Source organism: Populus trichocarpa, chromosome 10, assembly GCF_000002775.5.
Source record: "Populus trichocarpa isolate Nisqually-1 chromosome 10, P.trichocarpa_v4.1, whole genome shotgun sequence".
NCBI classification, from domain to species: Eukaryota; Viridiplantae; Streptophyta; class Magnoliopsida; order Malpighiales; family Salicaceae; genus Populus; species Populus trichocarpa.
Window position 1 is genome coordinate 11,581,386 of NC_037294.2, and position 19,813 is coordinate 11,601,198.

Here is a 19,813-nt window from a genome sequence, read left to right on the forward strand (position 1 = left end):
AATTTAATAAATTTATAAAATCAGACTGAGTGTTTATTGAGTTTACTAATTTTATCAATTTTACACGATTAACTCGTGATTTTAACAATATTGACCCCACTCTTCGAGTCAGCGTTTGTTTGCAATTTCGCTGGCTAATGAAGTCTCCCTCCTCGTTTCAATCCATAGCCTTGTTGTTGCATGTGAACTTGACGTGGCGTAATCAGCCAGCGAGTCCGCTGGCTCGTCTTGCCGCTTGCGTTTGCGTCCTGCAAGACAGAAGGAGATGATATGCGTCCTCTGACCTGTTTCTGATTTCCATGCCACGTATCAACCTCCTATCATGTATCCGTGCGTTTCTCCTCCTATAACTCACAATTTGACAAGCAACTACTGAAGGTAATCCATCTGTAGCATTTTCTTCTTCTTACGATCAACTGGTATTTTTGTACGATAGCGAGATCCTCTTGGCTTGGTAAGAAACAAGATTAAAAAGAAAAAACAAGAAGATCAATTTCTTTGTATTGGATCGACAATTGAAATTTCAAGAATTTCTTTATTGCTGGGGGCTTGAAGCATGAATAATCCCTTTAGTAAAACACTAGTTAATGACCCTCACAACATTGCGGTCAGATGAAAAATTTTTCGAATAGAAAAAATTATATTTAGATAATATAAAACTATATATTATTGTTATTAAACTTAATTTCATGAGTCGGTTTTAAAACTTCTCAATTATATTTTTGTTTGGGTTTTTCATAATTTGGATTATAGACCCCACTAAATTTAACTTTATTTTTTATTATTTTTTACATTATGATATAATAACAAAAATAATAACTCCTAAAATTGAACACTAATTAAGTATATAGATATTTGTTCGAGATTACAATAACTTTATAAAAAACAAATAGAAATAAGTTATGAATACTAATTCAGAGTTGCTGAAATATTAAAGTATAAAGTTGAAGAAAAAATAACTAAATCAAAGGGGAAAAAATTGAAAGATAAGATTTTTTTTTTAAAAAAAGGTTTTACCCTGGTTTCTCTTAGTGTATAAACCAGTTCCTTAGCTTGAGCTATGCTGCGGGTTTGATTAAAATTTTTTTTAACCTAAAAAAACATATAGGGCACCTGGAATTCTCTTGCTTTGTTATTAAACATGACCCAAGAAGTCAAATTTAAAGATTCTATATTTAAACTCCTTGCCTGACATGAGTTTCAAAATAAATCATGTGAGAGTTGTTTTTACGCGACGTAGTCGACTTGGTAAGTCTAAAGACAACCATGACCAATAAAAAAATCACGACTTAATATGTCAAACTCTCGATTTTGATCATAGACTCCACAAGGTTTACAAACTTTGTTTTTTAAAATAAATAAATAATTTTCTACTTAGCTACCATCGCCTTGTAATAAGAGACGTCATGCTCATAATCTATATGCGTACTAACTTGAATATTTGCAACATTCATACTTATACTAGCTTTCACAATTATCAACATCACCTCGCCAATGAGATCATAGTCAATCAGACGATAGTGTTGCAAAATCAATGGGTTTTGACATGCGCGTGACCATTTCAATCTTGAAATTTCAAATGAATCATGCATCTGGCAATACCCCTGTGCGAATACCATATACATGTTGGTTCCTGAATGCATTACAACTGTATATAAGTTTTAGTTGAATGTCGAATCTTATACTACAGTGAATTCTTGATATGTCACCGTTTAACTGTGATAATTCATTTAACCATGTTTTTAATTTTTGTCCAGCCCTAATTCATCATATGACAAGCCAAGCCTGAATTCCCATTAATCAAAACTCGGTCATTGTATACATTTTGGACATGCCTACTTGCATCTTCAAACCCAAGAACATGATGTCTCGTGAATTGGTTTGGTGGCTCAATTAACTCATCATCATTATCTTCATCGTCTTCTTCATCTTTCCCATCTTCATTGACTCTATCAATATGATGGTCGTCTTTGCCATCACATGCTTTAGGTTCCCGGTAACAATATGGAGTAGTTGTCATATCTAGTCGAGCTTCTATGTCAATAATTTATTATGTCGACATTAGGTTATTTACATTAACATCTAAACTAGAGGGACTAGCTGCTCATGATACTTGTGTGGTTCTTTGAGTGTAACTTGGCATCCAAGTGAACTCCATATCAAAGGAGTTTGTTTGTCTAAGTCTACTACTAAAGCAAAGCTTTATAATATGCAACCTGTTATTGTTAACAAACCTAAGCATTGGATTCACATTTTTGTCATTACAAATGGATGCATCGAAATAACAAGTTGTACTTACTTTAATTTTCATCATCTATGTAACTTTAACATCAATTTGAAACATGTTCCACCAAATTCAATCACATAACATTCTAGTAGTTTGATAAAAAACATATTTAATATAACAATTAAGAACTCATTACTTCCTCTTATGCAGGTGATACCATTATCGGTATTGACAATTATACCACTATAAAAGCACAATATTCTAATACCTCGAGATATTCTATCAGATAACAAAACAAAACCCAATTTTCATTTATCAACAATCCAAATTCATCGGGGCACTTAATTTAAACAAAAGTTCATCCAGTGAAACCCTGACCATAATATAATTGGCAAAGACCCAAATTCATCATTTTTCTCCATAAATAATGAAATTATCAACTCAGTTAACGTATTTCACAACTAGTTATTGTATTTTATACCTAATTCATCAAAATCCCTAATCTAACTACAAAACCCTAACCCTAACCCTAATCCACAATTGACAATATGAGTTAACTCGCCAAGCCCAAGACCCAAGTCATGAAATGGTGATAACCTCATGGAAAACAAACAAAAACAAATCACAAAACCTAATCTCCAATCAACCCAGTGTTAAATGATAAAATCAGAAAAAAAATTTATTTAGGAAAATAAACAATAAAACTCGAGTCAACCAAGTTAATTTATCAAATCCATGGTCCAAATCATGAAAATGAGATAACCTCATAAAAAGAATAACAAAAAATAACTCGAATCAACTCAAGTTAACCCGTTAAACACGTGACCCGAGTTAAAAGACCGAGATGACCTTACAGTAAGTAAATCGAAACAAATCGCGGAGTCTAATTCCTAGACAATCTAAAATCAAATGATAAAATTAAAAATAAAAATAAGTGAATTAGAAAAGGAAAAAAGACTTGAGTCAACCCGTCAAACTCGCAATCAGGATCATGACGTTGAGATAACCTCGTAAAATAATAAATTAAAATAAATAAATTATAAAGCCCAAACCATAATAAATCTAATGTTGAAAAATAGAATCTGAATTAGAAAGAAACAAGAAAAAACAAAAAGGAAATACAAAATACTATGCAAAAAAACACTAAAAGAAAATGAGATTTTACTTACCCCTCCCCTCAACACATTATAAAGGGAATAATATTTTGCAAGTAGGAGTAAAATAAAATCCTCTATTTTTTAATCGTATTTTGCAAGGAAAGATTTTTTTTTAATAGAAAAGTACAATAAACTTATTTATTCTTTTAGGTTTTTCTTGTTAATTTTCTTGCTCTCTTTCATCTCGGAACTTTCCCATCCAAATCACAATTTTAATTGTATTTAACTTGTGATTTTTATCTTAAATCATGAACAAATTTGTGATGAGATGATCAATGTCATCATAAAGTTGATTTTCTATCCATTACAATCATTTTTATAAAATGACATTGATCGACTACGTTGAAAAAAATCATAGCTACGTTCAATGACTGTATAGTAATATCGGGATTGTTCTGATCATATACAACTGCAATTACCTAACCATTTGATGATTGATGATCTATCGTCCAATGTTTGAATTAACCTTGCTCCCAAGAAAATAATTCAAATCAAATATCCTCTAAACAATAAAAACATTGGTAAACAAATTGTTTTAAATAATAAAAAAAATAAAAAGAAATAACCAAGAATCAAAACACTGCATCATTTTTTATTCTCTAGATAAATAGAAATACTTATTGATTTAATTGACACTCACGTATACATTTTTTTTATGGTTATTTATAAAAGCATCATCACTTTCCGTATATTTTTTAAGTGAAATCCAATAAAATTTCAAGCTAGTTTGTTTATTTTTGCGTTTCAAAAACACTTTTAAAAAAAATTATTATTTTTTTATTTTTTTTACTTCAAATTAATATTTTTTAGTGTTTTTAGATAATTTTAATGCGCTGATTTTAAAAATAATTTTAAAAAAATTAAAAATATTATTTTAATATATTTTTAAGTAAAAAACACTTTGATATCACACTCCAAAAGCAATACTATGCTTCAAAGATAGTAGTTAATCATTTCAAGACACCTTCACATCTTCCATTTTTAGATCTGTGTTTAATCTATATTACCTTCCCCTACTCCTAAAAAACAAACGAATCTGTTCATGTTCCTAAAAAAAAACGTTTTTTTCACTGTATCTTCCCCAACTGCTAAAAAAGAAGGTGCTGTTACATTGCTAAGAGCACCTTAAAAATTTAAAAAAAAACATGCTGCCAACTGCATTTCTAGAAATATTCCTGCGGGTATTTAGAAATTTGGTTGTCATTATTTTTTAAATGAAAAAATAATATTTTTTAAAAATTATTTTTAATATTAATACAAATTTGAAAATATCAAAAAAATTAATTTAAAGTAAATAGAAAATAAAAAAATAATTTTTTTTAAAACAGAAAAACAAAAATAACTTTAACTGTATATGCAGACCAAACCTATCCATGAGTAGCCGTGGCGCACTCTTTTCCTGGACAATGCACTTTATAAAGTGCCATTCTTCTGTCGATTCTCAAAGAAAGCTTTAGAAACAGTATCATACTCTGATATCTTGCAAGACAAGTGAACCATGGCATTGCAGAAAATAAAAGCCATAAACATTGCTAGCAGCCTTAAAATATTCAATTTGTCCAGTGGAAAGTCACAAACAAAAGAGGTCTCTCCTCTCCACTCCAATCCCTTCCCTTCCCTTGTTTCTTTGACTGTTGCCAGCACCCACGATTATCCCGGTATGAATCATGACTAGCCACGCATCATTCACTTCCCCGATGCAATCCAGGTGGACCCCAACGTTGGTGTGGACCCATCTCTTTTCTACCTACTCACCTAGCATGCGCACGTTAGAGCATTTCACTGCTTTTCCCCACCTCTCCGGCGGGAGTGCACGCTAGCAATTTAAAGCAAATCAATCACCAAGGCGCACTTCCCACCTAACTAGAGCCGGAAAGTGAAGTGCCCGGTTTAAACTCCGACATATTTAGCACTCAACATCCTTCACCAGAGCAGGAAAAAGGAAAGTAAAAACTAAAAAGTAAAGAAAAGAAACAAAGCGAAAATAACAAAAGTACAAATAAAAGCGTTTTAAAAAATCTAAATCTCGAAAGTACCCCTGATCCAGTGATCCCTTCAAAATCCTAAAATTTAATTTCTGAGCAGCCTCTCACTTTCTACGTGTGGATGGAGCTGAAGAAGCACCAAGATCAGAGGCTCCCTGAGAGGAAGGGGCAAAAAAGGAAACTTGAAGAGGAAATCGAGGAGGAGCAGAGAGAGATCTCGGCGGTGGAGGAGGCCGCTGCAGCTCCCTACGGCGAGGCACGGAAAGTGATATTGAACGAGGTTTATGCTCAGGTTAATATCCTCAACTCTACCTTCTCATGGGACGAAGCTCATCGCGCCACCGCCAAACGCGCTACTCACGTCCTCGCAGAACTCGCAAAAAACGGTAACCGCTATTTCCTTAAATTTCTAGATCTTTTTTTTTGTTCATGAAATAGGATCTAGTTTTAAATAAGTGTATTTTCGCATGTCTTGCTTATAAATTGAGGAATTTTGTTATAGAGGAAGTAGTGAACTTGATTGTTGAAGGAGGTGCAGTTCCTGCACTGGTTAAGCATCTTCAAGTACCACCGTCAAGTGAAATTGATCATGATAATTCGAAGCCGTTTGAGCATGAAGTCGAGAAAGGAAGTGCTTTTGCGCTTGGGCTGCTTGCAGTCAAGGTGAATTAGTTCAATCACTTTGTAAATCCGTGTGTTGGATGTGGTGTTTGGATAGTGGAGTGAAGAAGATTTTGATTAAGAGGTTTCTATCTCTGCATAGAGAACTTGTTGGAAAATGTTTTATGATATGATGATTTTGTTAAAGGAATATAGCTGTGTTGGTGATCATGTACTAAGTGAAATTAGTTATTTTAATTCCTTACAAAGAAATTAGCATACAAGAAGGGATTGTTTGGGTAGTCGGTTCATTTACTTTTTCGTATGAACGTTGTAGTTGTAGTGGCACACATCCAGTCCTTGTTAGGAGTATTTGTAGTATATTATGTGAATATTGCCCACGGAATGTCACAAGCGAAGCCATGAAAGGAAAGCAAGGGTAGCATATGGAGCACACAATGTGCTGAAGACTAAAGTATGTAGTATTGTATATATACTCAAGTTTGTTTTGAAGAAAAATGTAGGTTGTGCTTGGCTATGCAATGGCAACTAAATCAATGTGTAGGTTCTTATGAAGGAGTTTGAGGCATTAATCTAATGTTTGAAACTGTTAAAAATAACATTTAAAACATCATTTGAATGAAGCACATCTAATGTTTGAAGCATTGAATGATTCATAAATGTTCACGTTGTATCCCGAATACATATTTGGTTCAAGGCTTTTGAAAATTTTGGTTGGCAAATAATCTAGATATAATGAGTGAACCTGTGATGTCCCCCGAATCTTACTTTTATCTCCTATCTTTTTCTGACAGCCAGAGCATCAGCAACTCATTGTTGACGCTGGGGCTTTGTCACATCTTGTGAGCTTGTTGAAGAGGCAAAGGGATGTTCATAAGGATGGTTCTGATTCTCGAGCTGTGAATAGTGTTATTAGGAGGGCTGCTGATGCTATCACCAATCTTGCTCATGAGAACAGCAGCATTAAAACTCGTGTTAGGTTTGCTAATTTTGTTGATAATTGTATTTCAATTCTGTATTCAGCAGTCTGCTCAGTATTCTTAAGGTCTTTGGAACTGGACATGCAGGATGGAAGGTGGGATTCCTCCTCTGGTTGAGTTGCTTGAATTCACTGACACAAAGGTGCAAAGAGCAGCTGCTGGGGCACTTAGAACCCTGGCTTTTAAGAATGATGAGAACAAGAATCAGGTGATTGGACCTTCTTTAGCAAGTTTGACTTCTATCAGGTTGGTTGTATAAGGAGTAAATGCTAATTTTTTTTTTCTTTTCTGATATTGCAGATTGTTGAATGCAATGCTCTTCCCGCCCTTATATTAATGTTACGATCTGATGCTGCTGCCATACACTATGAAGCAGTATGATATTTCAAACTGCCTTCTGTGATTAATTTTGAAATCTGCATTGGTGAGGAATTTTTTTCGAACTTCTTGTTTTCATCAACCTTTTCATGTTTGCAGGTAGGTGTGATTGGAAATCTGGTACATTCATCCCCAAGCATAAAAAGAGAAGTTCTTGCTGCTGGGGCTCTCCAACCTGTTATTGGTTTACTTAGGTTTGTCTGGTCTCATAAACTTGTCACCTTGAAACTCTCTTTAAGCTAGGCTTGGCAGAGTTTGAATGATACCTAGTTCTTAAAATTTCCAGCTCATGTTATTTTCTTTCGCAATTTCTTAAGTTTACTCTTTTGCGCAGCTCCTGCTGCTCTGAGAGCCAAAGGGAGGCTGCTTTATTACTTGGACAATTTGCAGCAACAGATTCAGATTGCAAGGTGCATTGTAACACCCTTTGTATTTTCCCCTTCAGTTCTACTCTCATCTAGCTTGTCTCCTGTATATTTTTGTTCTTTTATTGTTTCTGAGTTTTCACATCTATCTGTAGCTCTTGAACTGATAGACAACGCACTAAAGAGTGCACCTTAATCTGTCGAGGCTCGTTTGCCTGACCTTTTCTGATTTTCCAGTCATTTCTATTTCTGTTTTCTCTGCGAGCTCTTCTTTTGTTTTGGTAAATTGAAGAAAAAGTTATTTGCAGGTGCACATTGTACAAAGGGGTGCTGTTCAACCTTTGATCGAGATGCTCCAGTCTCCCGATGTCCAACTGAGAGAAATGTCAGCATTTGCATTGGGGAGGTTGGCACAGGTTACCATTTTTTTTTGTTTCACTTACTCTATTTGTATAAAAGTACAAAGATACCAGTTATGGATGAAACAATGTTACATTTGCTGGTGGAGTTAGCCACCTTTTTCCTCCAAAATAATGTAGATCTGGCCATTAATGATTTTATAGTTACATAATATGGTTTGTGTTATAATTTGTATTCTTTGCCTTTTCCATCAAGCAAGTTGAATTCTCAAACAGAGTAATGAAGTATTTGTTTACTCTTATCACAATTTTCTTCCTTCCTCTCTCTGCTGCAATTGGGGATGTTGCCCTTTTTTTCACCTTTCCTTAATTGCTAATCATTTTTGTAAGCTCAATTTTTTTTTTCGCATTGTAATCTGCAAATGTTCATACCATGTGCTCGTTGAAGATTTTCTTTGCTGTTAAGCTAACTTTTTGTTTTGTTTTATTCCTTAAAAGCTGACCAATTGCTGTACTTCAAATTATTTTTCATCAAATGTGCAAGTGTTCTGCAACACATTGTTTTACTTAAAAATCTGGAGGACTTGAGAAGTAATAATATCTTTGAGCAAGTTCTTATTTGCAATTCAACAGAATTTTTTTGGCTGGATGGTTCTTTTTGGGTTGAAGAAGTTACTCAATTTCAGGTTAAAAAAATTACTCAATTTCAGGACACACACAACCAAGCTGGTATAGCCCACAATGGTGGTCTAGTGCCATTACTGAAGCTTCTGGATTCAAAGAATGGATCTCTTCAACATAATGCTGCATTTTCTCTGTATGGCCTTGCAGATAATGAGGTAATGGAATAATTACTGAATTCTTTGGAACTTGACCAAAACTACCTTGTTTGTTCCATTTTAATAAGAATTTTATTAAACTGCAAGTCTTTCTAATCTATTATGATCTTGTGGTGTTTCATTTCTCCAATAGGACAATGTCTCTGATTTTATCAGTGTGGGAGGTGTTCAGAAGCTGCAGGATGGAGAGTTTAGTGTTCAGGTATGCAACTTTCTTCATTTATATTTGAACCGTAGCTGTTATGTCTATGCTCATATACACGCCTATGCTGCTGATGCTATATTGCTTTAAGCAAACGGTAGCTTGAATATTTTCATGTTGGGACCAAGATGTATGCCTTCCCATTGTGTTTTAATCTGATCTACAATGACCAATATAAATTATTTACATATTTCCAGGCAACAAAAGATTGTGTAGCCAAGACTTTGAAAAGACTGGAGGAGAAGATTCATGGAAGAGTGAGTTTTTTTTATTTACTCTTTCCCTGTCCCTCTTCCTTTTGTCATTAAATTTGGCGATATCCAGTTGTAGAAACTGTAGCAGGTTTATGTTTCTTCAGAGTTTTATATCCGAGCCTCGAATTTGAAATTGTATAATTTTCATATGTAGGTTTTAAACCACTTATTGTATCTAATGCGTGTAGCGGAGAAGGCTGTCCAACGACGTGTTGCTCTAGCTCTTGCACATCTTTGTTCCCCAGATGACCAGAGAGCAATATTCATTAATAATAGTGGCATGTCCTATTCTTATTAATTACACGCGATGTTAAATTTTAGAAAGAAGAAAAATCTTACCATTTTTATTTATTTGAGTGCAGGATTGGATTTACTCCTTGGGCTTCTTGGCTCTTCAAGCCCGAAGCAACAACTTGATGGAGCCATAGCTCTTTACAGGTTGGCCAACAAAGCAACGATTCTTTCTCCTGTGGATGCGGCTCCTCCTTCTCCAACACCGCAGGTGTGTTTCCTCTCTGAACTCTTTGGTCTTTTGTTCATGCATTTTGTTTTGCTGTGTAAACAAATAAAAATGTCTATTTGTTGGGTATGCTTCCTAGTATGAATACGTGGGTATTCTGAAATTTATGGTTGTATCGTTCTAGTTTTGGTGAAGAACAATTTAAATAAACGTCAAGTAAAATTTTCGAGCATGTTTATTGCATGTTGAATTTTTTATCATGCATTTCCATTTGATGCTGTTTTATTACGTAGTATTTGTTTCGCATCATGAAAGATAATCTATACTTCAAAATCTCTTGACTGTTGAATTGTGTATGATAACAATTAATTCTTTTCGCAGGTGTATTTAGGAGAGCAGTATGTAAACAATGCTACATTGTCGGACGTCACCTTTCTCGTCGAAGGTTGTAAATTATAAGTTCTAGATACTGCTGTATTACTTGTTTAGGATGCCTGACTTGCGATTTTCGTTTTAGTGCAAAGCAATTTTGTTGCTTGCCCTGATGAGTTATGTAATTGACTTAATTTGTACTGCAGGTAGACGATTCTATGCCCACAGAATTTGCCTGCTTGCTTCCTCAGATGCATTTCGGGCAATGTTTGATGGTGGTTACCGGGTAAGATCTTGTAATTGTGCGGATGTCATGGTTTACCAACCATTCTTTGTGTCCCTCTTGGGGAAGGGTGCGAGAGATGGTTGTTTTCAAACTTTATTTTGCCACCCAATCTTCTGTTGCTATCTGAACTCATTCAACTGAGATAAATCATTGGCTTCTGTTTTCAATTTGTTCAGAGTTATACTGTGTGTTAGTCCCCTTATTGTGGACGTCAAACTCAATGGGATACGAAGTAATGTATTCAGTTTTGTTGCATAGCCTGAAATCTAGATAGGATAGGCAACTTGAGTTGCTGTGTTATGCATCAGGCAACCAAGATGGTTACAGCATTCATGTCCATCTTGATTAATTCCTCTGCGTCTAACAGGAAAAGGATGCAAGGGACATTGAAATTCCAAATATCAGATGGGAGGTTTTTGAGTTGATGATGAGGTTTGTTGGAATGTAAAGTTCACGCTTTCATAAAACGAACAGTTACCTAACTTGTTTCTGTTTTCTACAGATTCATATACACAGGTTCAGTAGATGTTACATTAGGTATCGCACAGGATCTCCTCAGGGCTGCTGACCAGTTGAAAGCCGATGTCTGATAAACATTTTATGTTTGCTTAAGGATATAACATTGGAAAACATTTCAAGCATGTATGAACTTTCGGAAGCTTTCCATGCTATTTCATTGAGGCACAGATGCATTTTGTTTATTTTGGAGCAGTTCGATAAATTGAGTGATAAGCCCAGGTTTGTTGCCTAACTCCTGCGCTCTTGCTATCTTAAAAAATGCCACATGGCAATGAACATAAACACATAAATATTTGCTTCTGATTCCATTAGAAAAGACAGGAAAAGGAGTTCTATTCTGGGATCCACATGATGTTGTAATCCCAGATTAAAAAAAATTCCACTGCCGGGAAGAAAATTTTCAAAAATTAAGATCAGTGGGTGTCTATCCCAATTAACTATCTTCTAGCATAGATCTTTCCACTCACTAATTTTGGAACTGTCCAATAATTTTCTAGAATGTGAAAACACTTGTTACACACACAAAAAAAGAACCGGTTCCAAACTCTCAACTGGTTCTTGACGTTATTTTGTATACTGATATTGCAGGCACTCTCAATTAATCCACCGTATAATACCCGAGATTCGTGATTACTTTGACAAAGCACTCACCAAACCTAACCAACATAACTCGCGGCTCTAGACGGCTGGTTTTGATTCTTCGTATCTGACTAGATATTTTTGTACAGAAAGTGGTAGATGTTCTCATTGATGCTGAGCCATTGAAATATTCTAATAGGTTGGTGAATAGTATGGCTCCTAAATTCTTAATCTTTCCTGTTGCCTGAGTTACGTTGCATGTTAGCACTCTGTAACTTTCCACATTAGTTCCGCTGAGATTGTTGATGGAAACACGGGCCACCTCCAACATGATTGCGATGTTCATGTATTCTCTGATTGGCATTAGCGGGAGATGCATCTTTTTGTGCGCAATAACAGAGTCGTTGCTTGAAGCAAATTCTTGGCAAACTAAAAACTAGGAAAAGATCCCAGGTCTAGAATCTCTTTCCTTGAAGGACTTTTAGTCTCGGAAAGTGACTTTTAAGGTGAACTACATGGCTGAGGGTGGACTTGGAGGAGTGGGGCAATGGGCCTCCCAAATTATTAAAAAAAACTATTTTAGTCACTTTTAGTTCTAGGAGTTCAAATTTACCCTCCGTTTTTAGACGTTTGTGCTCTATATTTCTTGAAACTCTCTTTGTGCCACGTTATCTTTGAATTCTATCCCCCCCTGTACATGGGTTTAGGTAAAACCACTATTTACCCTTTCCGGGTGCAAAGATTTTGGGGTATGATTTTTTTATTGGCTCCTCAACATGGTTTGGTCGATCATTATAGATGCTCAACTAATTCTCGAGTTTTAACTTTTAGCTTTGAAAGAAGTTTTTCAAAATATTTTTTATTTAAAAATATATTAAAATATTTTTATTTTTTAAAAATTATTTTTAATATTAGTATATTAAAATGATTTAAAAATATAAAAATTATTAATTTAAAACAAAAAAAAAATTAAATTTTTTTAAAGATATTTTTAAACGAAAAAACAACAACCCCAGTTCATCAATCCTTAATTGTGCCTTTCATTTCCTTATTACACTTCATATCTCCCTCTTTTCATTTATGGGTTTTGCTGGTAAGGAAATGGCCCGCGAGCTACTCCCTTTTGTCCGGGTTTTCAAGGATGGCTCTGCGGAGCGCTTAATAGGTTCTCCACTAGTGCCTGCATCATTTTAAGGCTCAGAAGACAGAAACTGGAGTCTTAACCAAGGACATCACCATTTCACGAGACCCTCTCTATCTCAGCAAGACTCCACCTCCCAAAGCTCACTGAACCTCACGAGAAACTCCTCATCTTGGTCTACTTCCATGGTGGAGGCTTCTGCGTTGAGTCTGCCTTCAGCTTGCAGAAACTAAATTCTTGAGAAGCTTGGTTTCTCTGTTCATATGACGCTAATCAATAACAGGCTTATGAAGACGTTAACGTTTAATACAGATACCACCGATAACTAAAAACGTCATTCACTATTAGGACTGGTATCCTATCATAGGATATATCATTTCCCCAGCATAGTAATTGCAAATAAAAATTAATTATTTATTCATTTTCATCTATCTTAAATTTTTTCTGTTTTTTTGTTTTTTTAAAGAAAAAGATAGATAAATGAATATTATGAAAATATTGTTGAGAAAAAAATAATTTAAGTGTGGTCAATATTGATGAATGAACTAATATACCTCTCATTTTATTTTAAATTCAAAATTAACAAAATTTTAGCTTGATTATAGCCGAAGAAGGAATTCTTGCTCTGTAAAGAATCAGACTACAAGCACCTTAAATTGCCATTTCTCTAATAAAGAATTGATGCCACATAGGTTCCATTAATTTAGGTCTAAGCCCACCAGTCTTGGTTTAGCATGGACCTTTGCTAGAACAAAAAGGTTTCCAATTAGGTCCATTCAAGCCTTCCCGTCCTAACCTATTAATTTTAGATTTTGGCCTTCATAAAGGCCCACGTGACTTTCTCTTGTATAAATTAATGGGCCGCTGGCACCCTCATTCCACAAAACCAATCAGAACCGTCTAATTACCCCCAGAAACCCCTCCCCGCCCTCCACGTCATCAACTCAAAACCCTAAAAGCACCCTCCCCCTTATAACCCTCTTTTCCTCGACCCCCTCTTCCCCACTTCCCCGCGTGAGTTTTTAGGCGCTTGGCTGCAACCAAACCCCCAAAAGAAAACCCTAGCCAACCAATCATGGCGGCGCCGAAGGAGTCCGTGCAGTGCTTCGGCAGGAAGAAAACAGCAGTCGCAGTCACCCACTGCAAGCGCGGTCGCGGCCTTATCAAGATCAACGGCTGCCCAATCGAACTAGTTGAGCCTGAAATCCTCCGATTCAAGGCCTATGAACCAATCCTTCTCCTAGGACGACAACGTTTTGCTGGAGTGGACATGAGGATCCGTGTCAAGGGTGGAGGACACACGTCTCAGATCTATGCGATCAGGCAGAGCATAGCAAAGGCACTTGTGGCGTTTTACCAGAAGTATGTGGATGAGCAGAGCAAGAAGGAGATAAAGGACATTTTGGTGAGGTATGATAGGACTTTGCTTGTTGCTGATCCTAGAAGGTGCGAGACTAAGAAGTTTGGTGGACGTGGTGCCAGAGCCAGGTTCCAGAAATCTTACCGTTGAGCAAACAAGACAGCAGGAGAGGTTTTATGTTTTGATTTTGTTGGACGAACCGTTTTGATTTGGTTATGCCATGCTTATGGATTTTGCTTCTAAGTTTGTTGGATTTTATGCAAGGCATATTATGATTATTAGTATTACTGCTATGGATTTTCTTATGTCGTATGAATTTATTAAGTTTCAACGAACTGCAATTCTTGGTTTTTGATTTGGTTTTGCTTGTGATTAATTGTTTGCATGCATTAGTTGTGATTTGCTCTCTTGATTGTGCTTATGGAAGTTGAGTTTAGGAATCTTTTAATTCTTATCTGTGAATTAAGTTGCACCATATTTGGCTGCATATAATTGTGATAGAGTACTTGCATAATACTTACAATAATACAATATAGGCTTAGTTTTTCAGGGAAAATTGTGCCTTTTTAAGATTATTCATTCTGGGGAAGGTTGGGGCGGTTGCTTTTGTAAATGGGCATTTTTCTTTTTTAACACAGATGGTTTTAATTGGCAAATTTATTATAGGGACTAGTAGAGTCTTGGTACTGGATTAAACATGTGGGTAAGGACAAATCTGCTTGTAGAATGTTGGGTTAGCACAGGTTAGGAATTTGGTGTTTGATGTGTATATAGACTAATTACTTGGAGAATCTTTTTCGTTGATTGTGATTTTTGCTTATGCAATTAGTTTATGCTTTAGCTGGGATTCTCCAGTTGGTGCTGGATTCCTGGTTTGTGGAGGTGTCAATGCCTAATATTTTGTGGATACTGTTTTGTGCTGGATGATCCGTTTGTCCATTTTTCTGTGCTTTAATTAACTGAACTATGAGGTGTGAAGGGGCTGCAAAGACCAACTGATACGATGGTGGTTGATCACCGAATACCACGTATAGGGCGACACCAGTTGGAGAAATGAAAGAAAAAGAAAAGCCATCTGGTTGGATATTCCAATCGAATCTGGTATTTTAGAGCTTTTCTTTGCGTCAGCTTCGACATTTCATATCTCCCAGGCATGATATTAGTGACAGGGCTACCGTCAATCCTTTGTTCATTGTGAATTCGGTTTTTTACTCCGCCAAATTTATGAACCGCGATGCTCATGCAACAAGGATCACCTTTGCATGGTAGATTGAGCGACTACTTAGTGTGATGAGTGTTTAGTGCCTCGCTGGGTTATATTTTTGTATTAGCCCTTTAACTTTGGCGCACCTTTGAGCCTGGAGGTATATGGCTTGATCTTGTCCATTTTAAGGTTCATGAGACAAAATAAGAGACAGAAGAAGAGGCATGTATATTTGGATGTTCATTATTAACTACAAAAAGCTAAGCTCTCACTGTGAAACCTGGCTGGCAACAGATCTGGTATTTACTCTAGCTGCTCAACAAGCATTCCCACCTAATAGATGAATTAATTGACATAACTATTGTTCACCACCAGCAGGATGCTCGAGCATCAAACACCCCCCCACCCTCCATTCTCACCAAGTAGTCCGACTGCCACTGATGTTTGGCTCTAAGAATCAGTGGCCAACAATTCATCCATGTCAAAAAGATGTATCATCATAGAAGCTGAACTAATCTCCTACCAAAACCAGCCACCATAACTATATCCTGGGCATTATGGATCCATATTTCATACAAAAAGCACTTTGCTTCTCAATCCCACTCCATACCACTCCATACCACTCCATACCAGTTCACTAACCATTCCCTTGCCAAGATAAGGAATAAGTGCTTCATCATCGATGATCAATACTCGTATCTAATAGCTATTTTCTAGCATCTTTGTTTTGTGTTTCATTATAATTTCTCTAGAACTCTTGTTTTTAAGTTTCCTCGAGATCTCCTAAAATGGTACATAAATGTATCACCTACTGCTGGATTAAAAACAAATGAGAGCATATCAACACAGACAATACTTCCTGAAAATGTTCTAATCAAGACAATACCTGAAAATCTCTTTTTTCTTGATTTGTGGAGAGACTAAATTATATAAATATCAGATAATCATACAAATGCCAAAAGTTGGGATTAGCGAAACTAATTCGATCAACAATAATGAATACCCACAAATATTAACATCAAACTCAAAAATTATATAAAAACCACAATCCAAAAACTACATAATGAGCCAATACCAAAAATATCCCATCGATTCGCATTCCCACCAATCATCACTGCTAAAATATAGCAAACAATGAAAACAGAGTGTAAATCAAGAAACAAGCGTACGCAATACTAAATTCTACCAAGTCCAATGCTTTCTCTTGAATTCAAGGCAATTCCTCCTCCACCTCTGTCGTTTCTTCTTCCTCTGAATATTCATATCGTTTTGGATTGCATGGAACTGCTCTTTCCAGCAATTGCCGCAACAACACCAACTGCTCCTGCTCTTTATGCGTGCCGGGATATTGAATTCAGAAAGGAAACGAGAGTAAAAAGAGGCGTACACCTGAAATTAGAAAGAAAAGGTAGTTTGGGCTTTACGGGGAGTTGAGAACAAGAACAAGAAGAACAAGCAGCAGCACTGGCAGGGAAAGCTAGAATGGAAGAGAATAAAGAGAAGGATAACTTTGAAAATAAGAGTTTTTTCAAGGGTATTTTAGGAATAAACAATTAAATATAAATGTATGTGCACGCAGAAGTTCACTCTAGAACCAAGCACAAACACATTTATGTTTCTATTTTTTTTCTCTCTCTTTTATCTTGGATAGTTATCGAAAACTAAATGAACTGCTCCATATGACTGTAATGACTGAAAGCTTGCTTGATGATATTGTTATCATTGAAACCAAATTGTTTTCACTAGGAGTTTACTGGATGATATTGCTATCCAAAATGTCTTCTTCCAACTTTAAAGAACTAGAGTCTGTCCGAGCTTGACTTGTTCCTTTTTGGGCTAAACTTCTGCCGTGACAAATGAGCTTGTCCAATGCTATATGTGGATGATGGTCTCAAATGAACATTCTTTAAAATTGGCCATATACGTCCAATAGTTCGAACCGTGTGGTCGGGAAAACAATTTCCTCGGTGGTTTGAAATGCCTTGTGATGCTAAAAAAAAAAATCAATGTTGGAGTTGTAGTAAATCAGCATGCGGACGGAGAGGAATATGAGGATACATCAGTCTACCAAGTCTTGAAGATTATTCATTCGATCTGTTCAGTTGATGCTAATTGGCACCAAAATCCTTGAAGAAGCAAAGAACTACCAAGTTCTCTGAGTTTTGTGAAAAGTAGAGCCTTGTTTAGCTTCTTTGTATAGCTTGAGGGTGGATACAAAACTGTATTGCATTGTAATGAGGTACTCTCACTGAGTTCAGTTCTTTTTTATAGTGAAACTATTCATTCATAAAATAGATAAATAAATCAGCATGCGGAAGCCTGAACTTAATTTGAAGTCACCACAAATGCTCAGTTGCGGAGAAGGAAAGCCAACGGTTTGGTTGTAAATTGTTCCCACATCAAGCGCAGTAACTAGCCTTTTATTTCCCCTACCATACAACAAACCAGCAATCTAGACTGCAGGCTTGGGTTACATTCGTTGATCCAAGCCCCATTGATTGACCATGGGCATGCTCCTCTGATCATGTGAATGATTAGCATGAGGCACATCGGCGCCTCCCCCTCCCGACTTTCACAGTTCTGCTGAGCCATCCTCTGCGGATAGTCATACTATATGTTCGGTAATGCGATTGGAAAAGCGGTTGGATTTAATAAGCGTCAAATTGATGGTTTTCGCATCTCCAAACGGTCCTGTAAGAATCACTTTGGTGGATTTCTCTGGTTATGAAAGTTTACTGTCCGTTGAAGTTCGTTGTAGAGTCCTGCAAAATAAACATGCAGTGTTGTTCGTCGAGGTACTCAAGTTTGTCTTCCCAGTTGCCGGTGTGAAGATCTTATATGCCCGAGGGATATTGGGCTCCTGCCAGTTACGGTCAGATATTTGAGGGTGGTTATTAGATTTTAGGACAGCAAGCCAGGTATTTTTATATAGTGATAACTGATAACTAGATCGTTTACCCAGGATAATTTTTTTATGCGAAAAAACAATCAAATCATTGATTACGTGTTTTTTAATAAAAAAAATAATTATTAGCTTAAAATATTATGTGTTTTGGAAAATATTTAAAAAAACAAATATTAATATAATAATATATTGGATGATATTTTTTTCTAGATATAAAATAATAATATATTAAATTAACCTGAATTAACTCTTTAAACTTACAATTTTAATCATTAGTCTATTATAATCTCTTAGAAAACAAATTAAAAATAAATTAAGAAAACTAATTCATAATTAACTCAATGTTGAATGATAAAATTATAATAAAAAAAATTAAAAAGTGAAAAAAAAACAACTCGAGTCAACTCGGGTTAACTTATTAACCCACCAAACCTACAACTAAGGTCAAAATATCAAGATAACCTTGTAAAAAAAATAAAAAAAATTATGAAGTCCAATCAATTAAAAAAAAAAAACTCAAGTTAACCTAAACTATCTTGATCTCTATTTCCATTAAACTCACGATGTAGATTAAAAAATCAAGATAACTTCATAAAAAATAAATAAAAAAATTATGAAATTCTATTTACAACAAATCTAATATTAAAGTATTAAATTGAGGAAAAAAAAAACAAAATTCATGAAATCCTGATAACTTCATGTAAAACAAATATTGAAAGGTAAAATAAAATAAAAAGATTGAGTTATTGGAGGGTGAAATTATATATATATATATAAACCCAAAAACATGAATCGAGTCAACCTATCAAACTCATGATTCGGGTCATGGGATTGGGATAAAATCTATAAAAAAAGTAAATAAAAAAATTATAAAACATAATTTCTAACCAATCCAATATTTAAGGGTGAAATTAAAAAAAATCAACTGCAAAAAGCGTCCAAAAAAATAATCAAAGTCAACCGGGATTAACTGTTGAATCCATGACTCGGGTCATGAGATCAAAATAAATTTATAGAAAACAAATAAAAAAAATCATGAAGCCCCAGTTTTAATATATCTAATATTAAAGTTTGAAATTAAAAAAAAAACTAAATTCATGGAATAGGTTATATAACCAAAGATAAAGAAAATTAAAAAATAAATTTTTTTAAAAAATAAATTTTAAAAAAATTGTTCATCAGTCAAATTAAAAAATAATAATAATAATCAAAACACCAAATAATGTGTTGCGCTGTATCAACAATTATTTAGTCATATCGTTTATTTTATTTTATTTTAATATTTTTATATGGAGTCAGTCATATCATTTTGCCTCCTTTCATTTAACTCCTCATCACCTGTGTAATCATCACTAGGGATGATAACCTCACTCGAATTAGATAAATAAGGACACAAATTGATAAAATTCAAGAGGTAAAACTTAAAAATAAGAAGTCAACTTTCAGGTGGGCTATGGGTCTTAGTTTACCCCATCTCAACTCAAGATGAATAAATAATTTTAATGTTTTTTAAAAGATTATATATATATATATATATATATATATATATATATATATAATAAGTACCCGAAATTTAATTACATCATGTTCGAGTATAAAAATCAATTTCTATCCGGATTA

At 35.0% G+C, this 19,813-nt stretch overlaps 2 protein-coding genes across 2 annotated transcripts; both read left to right on the forward strand.

Annotated features, from left to right (window-relative positions):
* Window positions 1-5,234: 5,234 nt before the first annotated feature.
* On the forward strand, window positions 5,235-11,932 carry LOC7459035 (ARM REPEAT PROTEIN INTERACTING WITH ABF2). The gene is given in 19 exon segments (XM_052456357.1): window positions 5,235-5,755; window positions 5,872-6,032; window positions 6,785-6,969; window positions 7,058-7,178; window positions 7,271-7,345; window positions 7,448-7,542; window positions 7,683-7,758; window positions 8,022-8,129; window positions 8,783-8,911; window positions 9,045-9,113; window positions 9,311-9,370; window positions 9,522-9,645; window positions 9,730-9,869; window positions 10,209-10,272; window positions 10,406-10,485; window positions 10,853-10,917; window positions 10,988-11,072; window positions 11,075-11,223; window positions 11,593-11,932. Coding segments are annotated over 19 exon segments (2,145 nt in total). The 5' UTR covers window positions 5,235-5,490; the 3' UTR covers window positions 11,687-11,932.
* A 1,743-nt stretch (window positions 11,933-13,675) lies between these two features.
* Window positions 13,676-14,437, forward strand: LOC7474223 (40S ribosomal protein S16). Its single transcript, XM_002314678.3, has one exon. It carries the CDS (start codon window positions 13,800-13,802, stop codon window positions 14,232-14,234), a length of 435 nt encoding a protein of 144 aa, XP_002314714.1. The 5' UTR covers window positions 13,676-13,799; the 3' UTR covers window positions 14,235-14,437.
* Window positions 14,438-19,813: the final 5,376 nt, after the last annotated feature.

Excerpts from the sequence above, each read along its gene's own strand:
- LOC7474223 (XM_002314678.3), top strand. The coding sequence starts at position 13,800 with ATGGCGGCGCCGAAGGAGTCCGTGCAGTGCTTCGGCAGGAAGAAAACA.